We start from the raw sequence: 22,751 nt of genomic DNA on the forward strand, positions 1-22,751 counted from the left end.
AGGACTGAAAGAAATTCATGCGAGGGCCTGAATATGATGTCTCAATGTTTTGATTTAGAGTTCAAATTCTTGATAAATTTTTCGCAGTCTTATTTATTTTCTGCTCATTTTTTTTGAAGAAACATAATTTAGATTTATTTTCTGACAGTTTTTATGTGCCAAAAGATAATTCAGTTTTCTGATTTTGTAGCGAGTCTTCATTCTCCCAACTTAGCTCTTCCCTTTGAAGTATGGGTCACCTCATTTCTTACCATACATTTAGTGAGGCATTTTTGTTCAGTTCAATGTGTTCTGATCACGCAACTCTGCTCTGTACATTCTATTGCATCAGAAAGTGATGTTTCTGTGGAACTTCCTTTGGGATAGACTCCCAGCTTTAATCAGGAGAGAGAAAGTATTTCCTATACAGGGTTTCTCTGTGGAGGCCTAGGGAATCCTAAAACTCATTCTTTAGACCAGGATGGTCTCAAACTTGGAGAACCACCTGCCTCTGCCTTCCAAGTACAGGAATTAAAGACCTGAACTTCCAAACTGCCTGGCAGGAGAGAGGATTTTTAATTTTTTAAATTTTCTTTTCAAGGTTTTCTTTGTGGGAAAATGTTAGCGTTGAGAACTGAAGCACAGACAAACCATTGTGCTACTAACAGAAGATGCAAAATGAGTGCCAAGATCACAGCCACTGCAGTCAAGAGAAAGGGCTCTGCTAATCGCGGGCTGGATCTCCGAAGCTAGAGCGGCTGCCTTTGACAGTTTTCCTTTTTCTCAAATCTAAAGACTGGATAATGTTCATATTGGATCTTGCTTGTCTTAAACATTTGGTCCAGTGGGTTCTTTTTGGCTTAGAAACTTGGCTAGAGTGCAGTATGAGTTTTAGGAAGAAAAAAAAAAAACCTTGTCATTTCAGGGAGCAATGTTTAAAATACATAAGCTGTGTATTATTGCTGTGGATAGCATACAGTAAGCATGACCATAACCAGAAAGATTTCAATAGGTAGAGTGATGATATACCATCCGGGCTGCTACATTTATAACTTCTAGTTCTGTAATTTTTGAAGTGCTTGATGAAGAAATTTTATGACTGATGTGTTCATCTTTTACCATGCATCTATTATTTTCATTTTAGACTTTTAGAAGAAACTTCGTCATTTTTACTCTATTGAGAAATCGGAAGATATATTTCATTGTGGCAGTTTATTGCTACAGCTTTGAAAACCATGAAATCTGCAGTGATGCTCTTCAGTGCAGTCTGTGTAGCCCTCGGTTAGTGCTGAGATGCTTAGTGACCTGTGAAGCATCTTTCCTTCTGTAGTCTTTGCACATACATAGCCTCTGCACACCCGTTTGTAACCCTTGAACCTTGTGGTTCTCAACTGTGGGTCACCTAAGACCATCAGAAAACACAGATAATTATATTATAATTCATAACAGTAGCAAAATTACAGTTAGGAAGTAGCAACAAAAATTATTTTATGATTGGGGGTCACCACTTCATGAGGAACTGTATTAAAGTGTCATGACATTAGAAGGGTTGAGAGCCAGTGGTCTAACCCATTTGGTTTTGTGTAACATAAGTAGTTATTTCTCTTTGTAGTAAATTATTTTGTATTCACTGTAAGATTTGATTAAAACTTGATGCCACCAAAGTTTATAGAAAATGAGTTGAACTTAATTTTCCTAATGGCAGTTTAATCCAACAGCTAATTTTAAATTGGTGTCTGTTAATTTTTCATAATCACATTGCATACTTTGACCATATTCACATTCATTCCCTAGTTCCTGCTCTCCTCCCCCTCTACTCTTTTCCTTTTATTTATGGAAAATCTAGAAGTCATGGAAAGAGGAAATATGAGATTTTTCTGAGCCTGTCTTAGTTCATATAAGATGAGGATCTTCAGTTGCATCTCTATATTCTGCAAACACTGTAATTTCATTCTTCTTTACGTCTGAGTAAAATTCCATTGTGTATCCACACCACGATTTCTTTATTCATTCTCCTGCTGTTGGTCCTTTAGTCTGGTTGTACATCTTAACAAGAGTGAATAGTATTGTAATAAGCATGGTGTACACGTGTTTCTATGATATACTCCTTTGGATATTCACTATGGTATAGCTGAATCATATGGCAATTCTATTTTCTGCTTTTAGAGAAACCTACACATAGATTTCCATGGTGGCTAATTTATATTCACATTAGCAGTGTGTAAAGATTACTTTTATCCTAGCAATCTCACCAGCATTTGTTATTTTGAAATAGTGGCCGTTCTTAAACAAACTAGCATTGATTTGTATTCCCCGATGTCTTTATATACTTATTGCCCATTTTATTTTATACTCTGATAAAACCCTTGTCTTTTGTGTCCATTTTCTAAAGGGTGGAAGTCTAGGCAGAACAAAGCTGATTATTTATTTGTTTGTTTGATTGTTTACTCTGGGTCTCATAGGGTGAAAATTGGAGTGCCAGCTTGAAGAGGGTCTTTTTCTGTCCCACCAGTTAGGTCCCAAATAATGACATAGAGATTTACTAATTATGAAAGCCTGGCCTTAGCTTAGGCTTGTCTTTGACTAGCACTTATCACGTAAGTCATTGCTATTAATCTACATTCTGTCATGTACCACCCATCCTGCTTCCTTTCTGTCTCCTCTGCCTTTCTCTCTCCAGCATTTCCGACTGTACTTCCTGCCTAGCCATTGGCCGTTCAGCTTTTTATTACACAGTCAAACAGAAAATGCATCTGCATACAGTGTACCGATATCCCTCAGTGTCAGCTCGGCTTCATACAAATTCTTGTAGTGGTCGTTTGTTTTATCAGCTCTTTGCTCAGGACAGCTCTCAGGTTCTGGTCGCTATCCTCTTGGCATCCTTTGCCATCAAGGCAGCCACAGAAATATTTGCTAAATTTTTACTTTTCCTTTCTCTGTTTTGTCTTAATTGCAGTATCTTCTTTCTATAGTCAGTGTTGCCCTAATGTAACCTAGTTATAGGAGTAAATATTCCACCAAATTCACAAACTCTTACATACAAATAAATGGAGAAAATATATACAGCATGCGTATCAGAGAGTCAGAACCCAGGGAGCCATCTTGGGTTTCTTGCATTCCTAAGCTAATAGAAGTTCGTAGGTGTGTATTCTTCAGTTTCCTCTTACCATCTTCAAATACATCTGTGTCTTTCACACCTCCGGTTTCAAAGAAAATAAACAGAGTGAAAGAAGACAGAAGAAACCTTATTCTGTTTTACCTGTAAAGCTTTTGGTCCTTCCCACTCCTCCTGAATTTGTTGTAACTACCACTTTCCCTCCCCACACTCAGCTCTTTCTCGGATCTTCAGTTTCATTTTCCTGCTGCTCCCTCCCTCAGACTGCTCACTGTCCAGTCTTTTTTTCAGGGGAGGCTTGAATTTACTTTTAGATTGTTCAGGTTTAAACACACAGTTCTTTTCCTGTTTGCTAATACTTTTCCTGTTTATAGTGGTTCGTGGGTCACCTGTCACCAGAGGGAATGCTTAAAATACAAAAATATTCATGTTTTCTCCAATTTGAAATTATTGGAAAATCCATTATGTTTTTAACAAAGGAGCCAATGTTGCTTTTAGGCATGTTACATGCTGTCTTTATGTGTAGAAAAAAATGAAACAATTTTCTTAAATTAGAAGTTTGTACTGAATATCATCTAGATTTTTAGGCTGTTGAAAATTAGACGTTAGTATATACAGCACCACAGCTCTGCATGGCAGAACTTCTCCACCACTACCTTATGGCTGCCTCTGTGGGTGGGATGTTCTCTCTCTGCTTTGCCATTCATGATGTTGACCTGGCTCACAGATGCTTGACATGGTAATCCCTGGCTCAGCACCATTCTCTCTTTTGAATCTTTTTGCTTTTCTGTATTTCAGTGTCTGCTGGCAGACTGTAATGACAGTATGCTTTCTTTATGCCTCCCTTCTGGGAAGCTAGCACAATTCTTAATATATACTAGAAACAAAGTGAAAATGGTTGAATATTATTGATTGTGCTTTTGCATTGACATATATTAGTTAGTGTACAGTGGGCCTTAGGTACATACACGTTTTTAATTTACAGGTTCAACTAATTGCAGATCAAGTGTAACTGTTAAAAGTTATAACTGTTTAGATATACAGATATGATTAGAGAATACAGGTGTGTTTTCCTTGTCATTGTTCCCTAAATATATATTCCTGCACATAATACAGCAAATAACACTTTCATTATATTGAGTACTATTAATTGAAAGAGAGTTTATAGTATATAGGAAAGTGTGCCTGTGTTAGGATACAAATTCTACAGCATTTGATCCAAGTAATTGAACTTCTGTCTTTCAGTATCTTCTATGGGGTGCTGGACAGTTCTCTTGCTGATACTAAGAATTCGTTGTGATATATCAAAAGCCCACAGAGAACTAAGTGTACATTAATTCTCTACAACTATTAAAAATCTTGCCAAGTCAATTTTGATTTGCAAAGGATAATCTTTAGACGTGCTCTGCTGAATGGTGGTGAAAACTCTTTAATAATGTAGTTACCAGCGATTCATCCTTTGAAGGAAGTATAGGAATTGTTACTTTCTGTTTTCTTACTGTGTTGCTGATCTGTCTTCTTGAGTGCACTGAGATTAAAAAAAAAAACAAATTGCATTAGTAGTACATCCTCTGTAAAATACCAATAGGCATTTTATTTGTTCTTGTGTATTAATCAGTATACATTCACTTCTTTTCTGAATGGACCTCTGACAAATGCTATTTTTTATAGTATTTGAGAGTGACAGATTTGGTTATTGGTGAATTAAGTGCACATGATTAATAGAATTTATTCTTTAGTTTTTAATACTTATGATTTAATTAACATGAAATGTAAAAGCAATTATTAAACTAGAAATCTCTAAGAACAACTGCAGTGCACTTGTTTACTTACATTTTCCTTTTAGTGTTTGAGCAAGGCATTGTTTTAAGGCCTTGTTTTTGTTTTTTAGATAAGTCATTTTGGATTGTTAACAATATACATTTTTTAACTAGTATCCTAGGAAAACTGTTTTTGAATGCAAACAGAGTAGCTACTAATGCTACAAAGTGTCATAGAATGCTTTTGACAATGAGAAGAAAGGATAGTTAATCCAAGACTGGGTGGTACCTCTGCTTACTCACTGAATAAATAACAATGGAAAATTTTACATCATCATTCTTCCTTCTGTCTATTAATTTATGAGCAAATTCATATAGTGATCTTGTTTTTATGAGGTATATCACAGGATCAGATGTTCCTGCACAGTGGTAGGTCATTGCTGTGACACAGGTGTCTAAGGGAACATGTTTTCTGCTTTTCATCCACAGCTCACCTGTTTTGATACTCTTTGATTTCACTCTTAAATGTTGTTAAAGCATTCATGCACTTTGTTCTTATGAATGTACCATCTACATTTATAATAAACAAATATACATAGAAGCCTTTTCACTTTTTTCTATTGAAAATGATCAGGAAATGAAGTATCCTTAGTATCTATCTATAAACTTTATAAGGCTGAAGTACAGTCTTGATATTGGCAATCTTCTATTGCATACATCTTGACACATATTTTATACTGTTGCTATCACCAAAATGTGTGTATCTCTGTTAGTTTACTTGTTAAGAGTAGTTGATACTACATTAATTAGCACTCCTTTATATTATATAATTCTCATAAAATGATATTTCTTTATACATCACTTTACATGTTGAATTGTGTGTGTTACATAAGAGTAGGGGCATTGTTTTTGGTATTTCCTTTTGAGGTAGCTTTGTAGGTATTCAATATCAAAATAGTTTTTATTTTTAATCAGTTAGATATTTTTTGATATAGGGTTCATGTAAGCTAACATAGGCTTCAAGCTAGCTATGGAGTCTCTGCTGCCTTCGAACTACTGTTTTTCCTGTGTTCTCTCAGTGTTGGTTCACATGAGGGCGTGCCCGTACTTGGTCACGATGTTTTCTTAGAGCATAATATCATATTGATCAGTTTTGTTTGTATAATTAAAAAGATATCTCCAGAATGACCTTAAAAGATGAGAGTGTGTAAGAAATATCTTCATTTATCAGAGCTCACATTCATCCTTGTTTGAATTCCTATGGAAGAGGATGAGTGTTTCTTCCTGACTGCATTACACGTGTGACTCAGTTACCAAAGCACGTCTAGTAGTGATGTCAAGCCTTTGACACTACTTTTGAGTGATGCAAAACAGTAAAATTTAGCAGACATTTATGTTGCTCCTAACAGTGTTTTCCCATTGATCTGCCTTCACCTGCACCATGAGTCGTCTTGTTGAAGTCGTGTTTTCAGATGCCAGCCTGCCTCCACTCCTCCCTCCTTTAAGGTTCACAGTTCATCTCCAGCTACTCACTGAATGAATTGTGATCACTGTTTTGCCAAAATACAATGACTGCTGTATTATCTGAGCAGTGTTTTGGTAATGAGTGTTCTCATTTGACATTGCTTCATAAAAACACAGTTCAGAGAAGCAGAATGATAGCATGCCAAAACAGTTGATTTCTTTTGGATCACTGAAGCTGAGTTTCTGGTTTTAATATTTGCTAACAGTGAGAAGCTGTTCCATGTAAAATGACTTATTTACATAGTTACCGCACAACACTTGGTATTTCATACAGTAGGGACATTATTTCACTGCAAAAACTGATTTTAGTGTTGCAATATTTTAATATTTTGTCTGGCTACTTTATACTTGAGCTTTTGAAATTTGAAAATTTGGTGTAGCTGTATAATAGTCATGGTTCATAATAGTTTTCTGTATTTACTAATATTGTGGGCCATGGAAAATATTGCTGTTTTTTTATCCACTTATATCAAGCATATTTTCTTTGATCCATCTTTCTATACTACTGGTTGCCATGTTCATATGTACAATAAGAACTAAAGAAAGTGTTTGTAATTAAATTTCAAGTTTCCATGCAGGATTCTACAAAAACTTACTGACTATATTTCATGTGTTCTCTGCACAGCTTTAGTGTTAAAATGAGAACTCCAAAATTGAGTTAATTACTGTAACCTCTGGCATATTTCTTTCAGTACAGACACCTTTAAGTTAATACTCCATGAACAGTAATAGTAGTACAAACATTTTATAGATTTCTTTTTCCTATTTCTTTCATACTTCTGCTTCTTAGATTTATACTTAATGAAACTGAAATGATAGATTTTACTCTCCTTCTATACTAAAAAGTATATATACATACATGTATGTATGTTTTATAAATGAAATATTAATGAATTTCACAAATATATAAATATTGCTAATTCATAAATGTTGCTAATTGAAATTGAACTCATGGTATCACCATAGCTCTTTGTTAGTTTTTTAGTCTTAATTATAATCTCTTAATCATTTTAAAGATCTGATGACTATAATTCAACAAATTTTTTTGACAAATAAATGTATTCTTCTGTTAAAGGTACATTGATATAGAACTTAGGCATCTTTTATGGAGCTTTCTAATTATAAAACAAAAGAAAAAAAAAGAGAGAAAAAAAATAAGCAAACCCAGCAGCACTTTCCTGTGGTGGGGTCTGGCACCTGGCAAAGGGAAGTTTAAATAAGAAGGATAAGTCATCAGCCTTGGACCTCGAGTGGCTGAAGGAAAGAATGTACTTGATCCCCTCCACATCTTTGCATCTTTCAGTGATACCTTTGTCCATGTCGTCACTTTTTCTGGCAAGGACTAACTGGCGGGATGATGGTAAAGGCTGACCAATATGAGTCCTCCCCGTGCACAGTTATGTTGGTTGCTCATGATGTGGCCTATATGTGTAAGCTGCTAGGTGAATAGTCCTCTACTTATCAAACGCTGGGACACAGGAGCAAACAGGACCAAAGCCCTCGGACATGCAGCCATCAGACTTCTTGCTAGAATGAAGATCCGGTGACTGAGCATGTTGTCCCCATCTTCTCTTACAGCACATGCAAGAACGGGTTGTCGTGGTTGCTCTCTGTGAACAGGATTGTTATTATAATCTCAGATTATTTTCTGCTAATAAATTACTTCATGTAAGAAGAGGAAGAAGAAAGCAAGGTGATTGATAAATAGTGCAGTATAGAAACTACAGAAGGTTTCTCTGAAATCTCCCAAAACAGAAGATTGAGTTGTGTGGAGCCCACTGTTAATGGGTATTTTAGTTTTATATGGCACCCTCCTTACTTGGTCTAATTTGTAGAGATACATACCTTTATAAGTGATTTTTTTTAAGCAACATTAGGCACATAAAATATTCCAAAGGGATCCTTCCTATCAAGATTAATAAAATGGCAATTAATTGTTTAGAACAATTAATCTTGTTCTAAACAAATCTTATTCAAACTCTGATTTAATATTATTTATTTTATTTATAGCAAATATAATAAGCTTGTAATAACAGCTTTACCCTAGCGAACTATCCCAGCCTTTTTTCTAAGACTGTTTCAAAAACAAAAAAGAAAAATCGGGTTTGGGGTTATATGCTAAATCTGCAAGTATTTGTGCTTTCGTGTAAGTTGATTGGTGTCCTCTTATTCTGAATGAGTCTTTACAAATGTGTAGAGAACATGGACAAACACTGCGATGCACAAAAATCGTGCCTGCAGAATAAATCGGACACAGAAATAAAGATGAAAACATGTCTGCCTCAGAAATGCTTTGTTTAAAAAAGCATGGACCTTAATTTTTATCTATTTACTAATCTGAGGAAGGATAATTGATTACATCACTTTTAGGTCTATTAATTAGTAAAGCAGCAAATTATCAGTATTTTTGTTGAAAACCTTTAGTCATTGATTTTTGGTTCAAAAAGGATATTGATCATGTCTCACTGTATGGAGGGCACTGGAAAACATAATGAACAGCATTTCATACTTCTGTAGTGGAGTTGTCCCTACAGACAGCTTTTCTTTATATTGAAACACATCAAAATCCCAGTATAAAAATAACTGTAGAAGGATCAGAACTATCATATGAATAAGTGTTTAATAGGCGGATTTATCCTATACAGGAGAGTGAGAAAAATTATGAATACATGCAGTGGTGACAATGGCTACAGATATTTTAGAAAAGTGGATTGTGGATTTGGGAGGTAGGGTGTTGTAAGAGATCAAGCATGAAAGATAAGCAGGCACCAGCCATGAAAGCCTCACTGTTTGGGCAGGAAAGAGGCATTAGTCTCTTAAGCTAGAATTAACAATCAGATTAGGAGTTTTAGAGACCACGTGGTAAAAGCGGAGATGGAAACAAAGGACTGACAGTGGCATGAAGTGTAGTTGGAAGGCTGTCACATCACCCAAAGGGCATGCAATAAAACTAGCCCTAAGAGAGGCCATTGAGATCGTGGGAAACAAAGAAACTTGAAGTATTTATTGTAGAATTGACAAAAATTTTTAATTGAAAAGATGGAGGAAATGAAAACAGAAGCAAGGATTAGATTATAGACTAACTTCGGTTCCTAGTTGGGAAGAGAATTTGATTCCTGGGGTAAAGCAGGTTTGTGAAGTAATGGCCAGTTTAGTTTTTGATATTAATTTGTGTATGTTCCTGGTCATAACCAAAGACAGCTTAGTATGAGTGTCTAAGACTGAGAATTCTAACCTCATGAAACAGTCTTGGCTGTTCTCTGCATGCTGCCAGTGGGAAAAACCTTGAGAGTGCTTAAGATCACTCAGAGAGAAGAGGGGAAAAGAAGCGGAGTTGAGAACAAGAATACAGGCAGCCATTAATGAACCGGTCCAAAAATAGGAGTCTGCAAAGGACACTGATAAGCAGTAGAGGATAGAAACCAGGCTAGTGAGGTCACCGAAGCCAAGACCTTGCATAAAAACTGGGGCGTGTGCTCTGGCTTAAAACATTAAGGGTTCCTAATGTACTTGAATATCTAATAGGAGAAGGTAGCAGGGATGGGGAAAGGAAGGAGTAGTAGTAGAGATAAGGGTTTTTTTTTAATGCAAACATACAAATATATGAAAAAATGCAAATATAATTTTTTTTATTTGCTTTTTTGAGACAGAGTTTCTCTGGAACTAGCTCTTGTAGACCAGGCTGGTCTCAAACTCACAGAGATCCGCTTGCCTCTGCCTCCCGAGTGCTGGGATTAAAGGCGTGCGCCACCACTGCCTGGCTGCAAATATAAATGTTGACAAGGAAACCGTACAAGGCGATGAAAGAAGACAGAGACAGAGACCAACATTGGAGCACTGGACTGAAGTCTCACGATCCAAAGGAGGAGCAGAAGGAGAGAAAGCACGAGCAAGGAACTCAGGACCGCGAGGGGTGCACCCACTCACTGAGGCAATGGGGATGTTCTAGCGGGAACTCACCAAGGCCAGCTGGCCGGGGTCTGAAAAAGCATGGGACAAAACCGGACTTGTTGAACATAGCGGACAATGAGGACTACTGAGAACAGAAGAACAATGGCAATGGGTTCTTGATCCTATTGCACGTAATGGCTTTGTGGGAGCCCAGGTAGTTTGGATGCTCACCTTACTAGACCTGGATGGAGGTGGGTGGACCTTGGACCTCCCACAGGGCAGGGAAACCTGCTTGCTCTTTGGGCTGAGGAGGGAGGAAGACTTGATTGGGGGAGGGGGGGAATGGGAGGTGGTGGCGGGGAAGAGGCAGAAATCTTTAATAATTAAATAAATTAATAAAAAAAATTATATCCCAAATATAAATTTTTTTAAAAAAAAAAAGAGTTTGCAAATGCTGCAGAAATGCTGGTTGACTTTCATGTCCTTATCTTCATTTGTTTCTTCTTATCCGGTCGCTCTTTATTTCACATCCATACTGTGTGAAGAGGTTCAGATGTGCCAGGGCTTGGTCACCCTGTGTCTTTGTATCTGCTCTTTCTGCATAGTGTGATCCTGTGCTCTTTAGTCCTTCTGTAACTAGCTTTTACACAGTCGTCAGTGTCTGCCTGATGACAGTTTCTCCCGAAAGGGCATGCCAGCCTCCTGAGTACTACCCAGTATTTGCTCAGTCTTTCATACTTCCATATGATTGCTGACTTAAAGATCCTCCTCTCCCTCTACGTGATGTGTTATTAGCATGGAAAACATGTTTACCTGTTTCAAACTGGTCAAAATTCCTGTTTTAAGATGCCTAGTATACACCATATCCTCAGAGTGTATACTGAGTGAGCACATGAGAGATGTGCTGTAGAAGATCTGAGTGACCGAAGACAGAGCTCAGCTGGAAGGTTATTCTTCTAATGCAGGAAGCACCCCTTTTTCTGGAATATGCAGCAAGGATATGAAGGCCGTAGAAACCTCACTTTACCTTGAAACTATTATGGTGGGGTATTCTGGGGCTGAATATTTTGGAGGCACAGGTTAGCATGGAACCCTGTGGAGTAAGGTGGGATGAAATTTACATTGGTTACATGTTTGCTACATTCTTAAGCATAAATTGAGCTTATTGCCTCTGTTTATAGCCAAACTTTTAATGTTCTTATATTAAAAGAAAAATTGAATAGGGGGAAAAGTCTTCTGTCCAACCAACTCTATAGGAACTCACCACAACCCTGAATTGACTGTCTTTCAGTTAACATTCATAGAGAACACGAGGACTCTAATTATCACTAATTGACCCTGAAAGAATCAGGCTGGTCTAACACTGTTCACTGATCTCTGGAAAGGGGGACATATGAGCTGTAAATAGAGAGGTTAGACTGTGGTGATGGTTATCTAATAGGAAAGGGAATGCATACTGACAGTCTTTAATTAATAGAATGCAGATAGCATGTGTGTCAGAACTTTGAGGGGATTATGTGTGCTCTGGAAACTAGGAGGCTAAGGTCTTTTTGCTAATGAGGAAGGGGGTGAGGAGGGTGGAGAAGACTTGGAGTTTCTGAAGCAAAACAGAGGCTTATCACCACCACAAGATTTGTCCCAGAGAAGCTGATCATATGACAGCCCATTTTTACCCTTTTCCCAGCAGCCCATTTACTCATTTAGAGAACTCTGACATCTGCCATTTAGATTGATTAAAATTGGAAAGAGTTGTTGAGGTCGTTGTTAAGAGTGTGGTTGGAATTTTCCCTTTTGCCAGACTGAAGCCAAGTGAGATTGGTTTCAGGAAAATGTAGATTGTGCCAGCCAGTTCCACACTAGTGAAGTGAATGCAGAGGATTGATAATGAACTAAGCAATAACCAGTACAGTCCACAGTGACTCGATACACAATATCCGGTGCACAGTGAATCCCATAAGAAATGGCATATATAACTTCATTCTCCTAACATGGAATAAGAGCCAACTGTTTTTTTCCTCAGTCAAAGTGATCTCATGTACACTTCTACAGAAACAGCACGGTATTTAACTCTTCATTTGTTTTTCTTTTATGTGTTTTAAAGGAACACATAAAAAAAATCAATCTGACACCCAAATATCATATAAACTTAGTCCTAAATTACTAAACTTCCACTAAAAGTTATTATCATAAAATAGTACAAGGAACTAAAGGTGGTTGATAAAAGAGGTTAGTTGATACATGCAAACTAGCCATCATTTTGATGATTTGTTTTGTTTTTTTCTTTTGTACTGAATTCCATGTTGTTTTGATTTAATATTGCTATTATCTAAATGGATTTTTGTCTTACTTTACATGTTAGTTTATGATTATGAATATGGCAGTTCTAAACCAGGCCTAAATTATAATGTCTTCATGAATGGGATTAATAATCCCCTTAACAAAGCAGTGTGAGGGACCTTAGAAGTTAGCTGCCTTCTAACCATCAAAGGTATCTTCTGGGAGGAAAAGCTCTTGACTAGACACTGCATGTCTGTTCCCATCGTCGAATCATGAACATTACATTTCCATTGTTTTTAAGCTCGCTAGTTTGAAGCATCTTGTACCCTGAATAGACTAAGACAAGTGTGTTGCCTTGTGAGGATTCAGAATATTCTCAAATTGCTTCTTGTCAGAATAGGTCTTGTTCATTCTGGAAAAATTAGTTCACTGTTTTCTGTTTTCCATCCTTGCAAGAGAAATCAAGTGTCATTATAATCCGGATCCTTCATGTGTAACCTGTTTCATTTCTCTGGGAGTTCTTAGAATCCTCCTTTTGTTCCAAGTGTTCTGAAATGTAGTGATTGTGTTCATATGAATATCCTTCTACGAATTCACTTTTAAAAGAGTACTCTTTTAAAATTAAAATTCGAAATAATCATCTTATTAATATTTTTATAATTACTTAAAACAATTCCATGTCCTCTGTTTTGTTGCCCTTTGGATGACTGCATTATGCGAATTTAAATCCCTCTGTAGGAACTCTCGATTTGTATTGAGGTCCCTCAAGTTTCCTTTATGATGATCCATGAAGACCTAGTGAGTTAAGCCTTATCACCTCCTCACAGCCCTGCCTCTAATAACATCGTCTCTCATTTGCATCTCTATTATTTGTATACTTGTGTGTATCTCTCTTTCTCTGGCAGTGACTTAGTGACTTTTGCTGTGTGTCTGTATACTTCATTCTTTGGTTCTTGCTGCTAGGAAGTTATATTTCAACTGGAGGTCTAGCATTCTGTTTGTGGGCTTGTGGCAAAAAGCCTTGTAAATGTGGCTGTCATCCTGTTTAAATGACTTTCAGTTTCTACTTTTATTCTCTTGGCCAGCACTGGAAATGGGTTTGGATATTAGTTTTTGTTCCTTTTTTCCCCCCTCTTAGTCCTAAAGTTGCTAATTACAGCAGAAGAGCTAGTTAAGTGCCCTTTAGCACTGCCTGAGCGGGAGCCCCTGAGTGCTAAACTTTAACAAGATACTTTTGGCAGAAAACTCGTCACTTTTTGTTGTTTCCCCATTTTTCTCAACCTTGTCAAAAGAAAGGTATTGCTGAAATTATTTCCAGGCTGGTCATTTGTTTTCATTTGTCTCTAGGTGAACTTGGACATCAGAATAAACAGTATTAGTTTTTAGTATGCCTTGAGAATCTGCTTTGATGAATGATTAATAACTTCTTGTGTTTATGATATAGTGGAATCCTTGGTCAGTGATGCCAGAAATAATTCCAAAATAGCAGCAGTTATGAGAACTTTGTTTCCTAGAGATCTCAGATCAAAATATAATTAACAAAGTTCTTTCTTAGCATTATTTTATGTATTTTAATGCCAAGTATTTGAAACACTTATAATCAATAGTTTGAAAATTGTTGAGTCCTGTTCTTTCTTAGCAGTAAATTCAAAAAATTAAACATACCAATAACTTTTTAAAATCCATCTTATGTTTAACTATTTTATTTTGGGACTTAGGGATACTTAACATTTTCAAGATTTTTAAGGATCTCAGCTTTGAGTTTAATAGTTTATGATAACTTATAATGGTGTGATAGTAATGACAGCATAAATACTTTATTTCTAAAATGTGGGCAATATCTGTGTGATGACTTCTAATAATTATGTGCTTTCTTCAAGTAACAGTAGTTCATTCCTCTTTTGAGGATGGCAGGGTTGATGGAAGTGCACTATAAGTTCAAATAGGGAGGAGCCAAATTTTTATAGTTAGGGTGTGTGTGTGTGTGTGTGTGTGTGTGTGTGTGCTGTGTTACTAGATTCTTGTTCCTTTAGAGACTATTTACAAATTAATGAGCTATCCTTTAACAGTGTTCATGAATCTCAGTATTACACACCTGTACTGTGTTTAGTACACATAATAAGCAATCATTTGACAGTGTTCATAAATCTCCATTGTTATTTACCTGTATCATGTTTAGTACACATAATGAGCAATTTTTTGATAGTGTTCATGAATCTCCAGTGTTACACACCTGTACCATGTTTAGTACACATAATAAGCAATTCTTTGAGAGTGTTCATGAATATCTAGTGTTACACGCCTGTACCATGTTTAGAGCACAGAGATTGCATTTGATTACTCAGGACTCCTCCACAAATAGTTGTCAACATTGGTTTCCAAAGTAGAGAATTTTACAGTTGCTGTATAGTATGTAATCATTTTTACATGACCAGCATAATAAGAATGAATAGATGAGTTTATTCATGTTTCTTCTTATAAATTTTCTGATAGTGTTGTATTATTTGTAGGACAGATGATTCAGAAATAGGCAATGACAAAGTTAACTAAAGGAAATAAAAATAATTGAAATAGGGTCTTACTCAATTAGTCGAAGCTGCGCTGAATTTACTCTGTAGTCCAAGAAGTCCAGTCTTTGGGTTTCATGCCAGGTTTCATGTCCAGATACTTGCCCTTTATTGCATTTTACTGTAGGGGATAACTGATGTTCATACCTTTCAAAGCATAACGTAACCCAAAGCCAGAAATTGCTTACTCTGAAGGAGAAACAATACTTTGCATTTATTTTAAACATTATAATTAGTTAAAGAATAAGTTAAGATTATTTTTAATTTGAAAAAGATAACATGAATTTGAGAGGAGTGTTAGGGGTCGATCTGGTAGAAGTTAGGAATGAGAGATAAATGTCAAAAACACTGTATTCATATATGGTATAAATTTTAAAATATTTTTTAAATATTTGAATGATATTTTGACTAACATTGATTTAGAATTAGTTTTTTTCTTCTTCTTTTTTTTTTTTTTTAAAGACATGATAGATAGGGCCCCCTTGTTCTTGTTTCTGCATTAGTACTTTGTAGATTGTTTTATTCAAGCCAAAATATGGACACATTCTCTATACAGTTGATATTTTAAAAGTCTCCCATGATGAAAACCTTTCTCTAAAAACACACAGACAGCTGTAATACAAAGAGGATGCCGGCACCTTTGGGGATATGTGTTTTGTTTACAGTGTCTTCTGTTGTTTACAATTAAAGTAAACTTAGTTGTTCTCTTGCTTTATATAATCTCACAAGGTAATGTTGTACAGATGACCTTTAACTTTCAGTTTGCTTACACTCAGAAAAGCTTCAAAAAGTACATGTTCAATTTTTTTCCAGTTTATATATTCTTCATGTCATTAAATTTCTTAAACTTTACCCTTGTTACATGGACTCATCTTTTATTATGAAAAATTTCAAATGCTCTTGACCAAATGATTAAAAGCCTAAAATAAATAATTAAATCAGATACAGCAGTCTCAAATAATTTAGACCAACTGAATTTCTGCTCTTTTCCAGTACATTTTTGTTTAATGTTTCTTAAATTGTTTAATTCAAGCAAATGAGTTCCTTTCCAATGGGTATACTCATTGAAATAAAGGAAATTCTTTTGTTTATCTGATACTATTTTAGTTTTTTTAAGAGCTCTTAAAAGATGGGATAAAACAAAGGATTAGTGAATATTGTGAGCAATTTAGGCTTAAAAATAGTGATGTATCTATATATATTTTGTGGTTAGTAATGTAATACTTAATCCTCTAAAATATGTTTATAATCTCAAATCTATAAATTTTTTTTTTAGCTTCATTTTTGGTGTGTCAGAGGGTTAATTTCAACTCACAGTTGAGGACGCAGCCTGCTGTAGTAGCGCCCACCACAGCCACAGTCGCTGAAGAGACTGGCTGAGCTCTCGCCACAGGCACTGGTAGAACAGTGCACACGTCTGTGCTGTGCTCTCTGGTCCACTCTTTTACTACCCAATAATTAACTTATTCATGATTATCGCCATAGGCATATCTTCAGGCCAACCTGATCTAGACAGCCATTGAAACTGTTTTCCTCAGTTCTTCTGGATTGTGTTGCGTTGACAGTTAAAAAGCAACCATTACAGCACTGATTTTCTTCAGTTATTAGATGAGTATAAATGTCATTCAACATCTAATACTCATATTTTAAACTTTTTGTCATTTTGTCCATGATTTTAAACTGTCTTCTAACCATATGTTCTATATGAACACTTAAATCAGGAAACTTTTATGTAGAAGAGTTTACCTTTTGGTGTTATATGTCCAAATGACAATAAATTAAAGGAAGTTACTGAAGTTATTAGTTGCCATATAGGTTATAGGCCTGGATTTCTGTATTAATAACTTCTAGTTAGACTATTTTGTTTGATTTTTATATTGTATGACATGTTTTTGTCTCAAAATTCTCAACCTGAGAAATGAAATGTTTTCGAAATACTTTCATTAAATACATAAAACTACTAGAAAGTAATGATCTAGGAGCAAAATATTGGGAATAAATCCCAAACAAGTGACTTTTTGATGCTAATGATATCAATATATGTTTATATAAATATATAGATAATTAGTACATGTGTTCATTTGAGTTACATAACTAACACTTGCATTTAGTGCTTTATTCGGAAGTTACTTCCTAAAATCGTTGTAAGATTCTTATTTTTTATGAAAGTATTGTATTCTTTTATGTTGTATTCATTTAGTAGTATTATTATTAGCAAGTCATAATCTTTACATAAGAAGGCAATTCCTTTGTAGTTTCTCTAGATTATCAGTTTCTCAAAATTCTTTTAATATCACCTGGGTATTTAACCATTTAACTTTTACCTATTACCAATACTAGATATTTCTTCAGTAGCACCTTATATATGAATTATTCCAATTGTTATATACAAATATGTCCTTTTATTTTAGTAGTACATGAGTTAAAAATCATAATGTGTAGCATGTTCCTTTACTCTGAGCAGAGGAACGTCAACTTAGACTTTTATAAGTGGATGGTGTGGCATATCCAAGAGTAGGTATTGCTTTCTTTTCTGATACAAAGTTAGAGACATTATTTTTAGGCTATCATTAGCTGATTCAGATGATAAATGCAATAAGAAACTAAGGAGTGACCCAGTTTTGTGCTGTATGTTGACTGTAGTGTGTGTGGTAAGTACACTTTCTGTTTTAAACTCATACATTTATTCCCCTCAGAAGAAACTATGTTGAAAACTGTTTAATTGTTCAGTTTCAACACTATTCCAAAGCTGAACGTTTTCCTTTTATTTCTTTTTGTTCTTTTTAGTTTAGACTTGGTTCCTTCAACCTAGACAAAGTTCAAAACTCAGCTGAAGTCATTAGAGAACTCATTTGTTACTGCTTGGACACCATTGCAGAAAAACAAGCCAAAAACGAGCACCTGCAGAAGGAAAACGAAAGACTCCTGCGAGATTGGAATGATGTTCAAGGCCGGTATGTAAATAGTGTGCTTGCATTGGGAAAACACTGAGCTCTTTCATTCCTGTAGACGTAAGCTAATGAAATATAAATTTACAACATATGTAGAACAGGCATTTTATAAAATCCCTCCCTAATTATTCCTTTACTCAATTTTATTCAACCACGTTATTAGTGGCTGTTTTGTAGAGCAGGAGAGTATTAACCATTTCAGCTCTCTTGTTGCTTGGTAGAGTCAACAAACAAGAAAGTAAGAGGTGACTGCAGATCAAGTATCACAGGCCATTATTATATTGTTAAAAATCAGTAGCCGGAGTGTGTTGCCTGCTGACAGTCTGTGTGTTAAGCATACACATGGCCTGACCTAGTCCTCAGCACTTGCAAAGAATAGGGATATTTATAAGGAAAGGATTAAAGTAGCTTAATTTATAGGATTAATAATTAACAAAGGAGATGTGAAATATAAATAAGTATAGTTGACTTTTTGTTTGGAGTTAATGAATAATAACTACTTCAAATGATGTGTGTCTTGGCCCCACTAGAGACATTTTCCCTGACCGAAAAGTCATGCTACAATCATTTTTAAAAAATGACATAATTGTTGCTACTGAATAAGACATTGAAAAAGTTTTCATTTTCCTGGATTTGCCTCTTGTATTTTTTAATGTTGAATAAGAATGATAGATTTCTTTCCAATTACTACTTTTTCATGTAAATCATGTTTCCTCACCCAGTATATAATTTGTATTATTCTGTCTCACAAAAGGTGTTTGAATTGCGACATGAATACTTATATGTTCACAGAGACTAATGTGATATGTATATGTTTGTGTGTATAACAGTGCTTGGAGTAATTGAAATAAATAACTATATATATATGTATATATATATTACTATATAGTAGATTTTAAAAATGTCGCATTCAAGGTCAAGGTATAATAACATTCATCCTATTTTAAAGAAACCTGTGAACTTTTAGGATAACTATTGTGTTTGCTCTATATGAACTTGAAGACTCCTTGAGGAAGTACATATTAAAGAGTTTGATGGTTTTTGTCATATGTATATGAGAATGAGCATAATTAAAAGAAGTTATTAACAGTAAATAAAATGAATTAAGGTAGCTCATGTAAAATTAACTAATTCCCAATTATTGTAAACGGAGACTGCTCATTTGTTTCCTGGCTGCCCAGACCTGAATAATCACACAGAAACTATATTAATTGCAACTGTTTGGCCTATTAGCACAGGCTTCTTATTAACAAACTCTTACATATTAAATTAACCCATTCCTATTAATCTCTGTATTACCATGAGGTTGTGGCCTACTGGTAAGGTTCCGGCAGCTGCATCCTTTTTCTTTGGCTGCTACATGGTGTCACTCTGACTCCCCCTACTCTCTCTATATATCTTTATTTGGATTTTCGACCTGACTTTACTCTGCTAAGCCATTGACTGAAACAGCTTTGTTCATTATCCAAGAAAGCAATACATATACAGAAGTACATCCCATATCATCTCCCCTTTTTGTTTAAATATAAAAGAAAGTTTTAACTTTAACACCGTAAAATTTTATAAAACAAAACAGATATCAAGCAGAATTACAGTTACAATATTTCATTGTAATTCTAAAAAAATTATATCTAAATTATCTTTTATCAGAACTAAGGAAAACTGTAAACATAATTATCTCTCTTTAACTCCATCAAATACTCCAGAAGGAAATAAAATTACCTAGGTGTGCATTGTAGGCAACTTCTAAAACTCTAGAATAGACAAAAACATCTTGCTGTCTGGACAGTCACCTGACAGTTCTTCTGTAATGTTGGAGCATCTATTTTCAGCTTACAGGCCAGTAGTATCCAGCACAATTTTTGCTGAAACAGGAAATTTGAAGGCTTGTTTTGATTGGCAAAGTTTATTAGTTGCTTTCATCTGTGTCCTGTAGAATATCTGACAGTTTCTTCTGTGAAGAAGGAACCATGAAGAAATATATATGTATGTGTGTGTACATACATACATATCTGTATATTATATTGCCCTTTAATTGAAAACAAACATTTCCAGACAATCATTTTGAAAATTTTGCTGTTCTTTTCTCCAAACTACTTTCTGCTGTTTGTTGGGCCTAGTATTTTTAGGGCGCATGGAGACCTTTGGGAGGGATCTTGTTCCATCGAAACCACATTACTCTTGAAGGAATCCATAGGTTTTCATGCTCTGTGGAAACAAAAGTTGAACCTCCTTTCTAATGGAACATATCCTTAGACTCAAATTTTGAAGTCAAGATACCTTTATGTTGATTTAGCTTAGCAGCCCCCCCACCAATCAAATGTGTCTCTGTAGTTAGCTCTTTAACAGTCAAAAAAATTTAAAGAAAACACAATAATATATATAATCCAGATACTCTGTATGTATACCATCTTTTCATTACTTATTTTGTTTATTCTATTTTTAATATTTATCTAATTATCTTTACTTCTTTAATCTATGACTGTTGGTACTCTTTTACATTATGCTAACTATCTCTTTAAAGATTTTGTTTTATTTTTAAATCCATTTACATCTTTTTACAACTGTCTATATTCTTTTTCCCCTCTCCCAAGCCTACATGTAATTTTTAAATACACTGTGTCTTGTTTAGAGGCCTTTTATGTCTGAATCTGTCTTATTGTGTATCTGTAATTCTTTTTTGACAAAGAGCATTGTCACTGGTAAGCAGTGTGGTCGTGGCAACCCTGGATGCTGACTGACTCCACTTCTCTTGTCCTTTCAGTGTGGCTGAGGTATGGAGGTACGTTCATCACCTCTGTGAGCCATGGTTACTGCTCCAGCTCCAGGGATGCAACCTGTCTATGTTTCAATTAAGCAAGCTGTACCACTGTGCTCACAAACCCCATTTAAGTTCAGGACCTCCCAAAAGACCCAGAGCCAACAGTTTTTGCTGCTAATGCTGATTCAGGAAGCCTTCTCTTAAAAGAACGGCACCTCTGCTAGCCACCAAGAAACAGAGCCTATCTGAAAAAAAAAAAAAAAATGGGGCTACCAAGAAACTCCAATTGAATCCATTTTTATGAGTCTAAGCATGTCTTTTTTAATAAACTTTTTTAGGTTTTATGTGGATATACGTCGCCTAACGTTGATGTCATTTTGTAATGGAGACTGCTTGTTTGTTTTCTGGCTGCCCGGACCTATATTACTTGCAACTCTGTTTGGCCTTTTAGCTCAGGCTTCTTATTAACTAACTAACTAACTCTTACATCTTAAATTAACCCATTTCTATTAATCTGCCTATTGCCACGAGGCTGTGGCCTACTGGTAAGATTCCACTGGCAACATCTTTCTCCTTCGGCATGGCATCTGTCTGACTCCAACTGCTCTCTCTATATATCTGTGTTCTGATTTCCCACCTGACTTTTTCTGCTAAGCCATTGGCTGAAATAGCTTTATTCATTATCCAATAAAAGCAACATATACTGAAGGACATACTACATTGACTTTCACATTTTTATATTAAAGGAATGCTTTTATTCTTGTTTCCTTCCAGCTCAAAATTATTTTTTTATATTCTGATATTTAACCTATTGTATAAATGAGTGAAATCCAGTTTATATATTAGGAGACTATATAGAAAATCAGTTAATTCTTCTCTTTCATTTTTATTTTTATATTTAATATGAATTTGTATCATATTTGTGCTTTCAAAGCATTATTAGGACTAATATCCATAGTCTGATTGTATTTTTCTGTTTTGTATAAAAATAAATGAAAGGAGATCAATTGTGGTTATGATGTGCCACTTTATTTTCATAATAAAACTCAAAATATCTTCAGTGACAGGGAATTTGAACCTCAGATTGCCTACAGGAATGCAGACTGGGTACTCTGTACTTGAACCAGTTGCTTTAAAATGTCTACTGGTAACTAAAAAAGTACTGTGTGATTGGCATTCAGCTCCAGGTGCCTAAGCTGCAAGCTGCAGAGAGTGAAGAAGAGCCTGAAGCCTGTGCAGTGATTGCAAGTGTGAGCAGTGTGTACTTCTGTGGAACACAGGTCCTTGACTTGCTTTCTGGGGTTTTGCATGCCAGCAACAAGGCATTGCCTGTCACTTGTCTTGTATGATTGCTCTAGCTAGCTCTTTTGCTGTCATTACTGGGTCAGATATCTTCTATTTGGCCTAACAATGTGTTGCCAATGGAGTGAGCCTACAAATAGAGGGAAAGGGATCCTCTTCAGAGAATTCTAGGCTCTTGTTTGTATAATTGCTATGAGATCAGTGAATTCACATATTTCCTGAATTTGTTTTCTTTCCTTTTGAGCAGACAGCGTGCTGACTCTGAGGCTCTCTCAGTACACTGTGTCTCGTCACAGCAGCAGTTTCTCAGGGTTCTCTTCCTAGCAGCTAGAATCCCGGAACGTGAGAGCATTTAGCACACTGACGCCCCATGGCTCCAGTATTAGCTAGGGCATGGCTTTCAAGAGATTAGAAGCAGAACCCAAGTGTACTGAGTTCAGAAACTGGGGACCTAGAAAGTAGACCCTCATCAGACATTAGGCCCTGTTAGGAGTGCCTGTCACAGTTGACTTGTCAACATAACCTCTGATTGGGATGGTGTTCATTTGTGATGATATCATTTCTCCCCACAACTTTGCGCTTGTACTGCAGATAAAGGAAAGAAGGTGTTCGAAAGAAAGGCTC

At 35.7% G+C, this 22,751-nt stretch overlaps 1 protein-coding gene across 2 annotated transcripts in view; it reads left to right on the top strand.

Moving 5' to 3' along the window:
- Xrcc4 (X-ray repair cross complementing 4) overlaps positions 1–22,751 on the top strand; it is a 198,199-nt gene that overhangs the window by 47,414 nt on the left and 128,034 nt on the right. For both annotated transcript variants that reach the window (XM_057789572.1, XM_057789570.1), the window contains exon 4: positions 17,901–18,067. In XM_057789572.1, the coding sequence (XP_057645555.1) occupies positions 17,901–18,067 (167 nt within the window). The remainder of the gene's footprint in view (positions 1–17,900; positions 18,068–22,751) is intronic.

This window comes from Chionomys nivalis, chromosome 15, assembly GCF_950005125.1.
Source record: "Chionomys nivalis chromosome 15, mChiNiv1.1, whole genome shotgun sequence".
NCBI classification, from domain to species: domain Eukaryota; kingdom Metazoa; phylum Chordata; class Mammalia; order Rodentia; family Cricetidae; genus Chionomys; species Chionomys nivalis.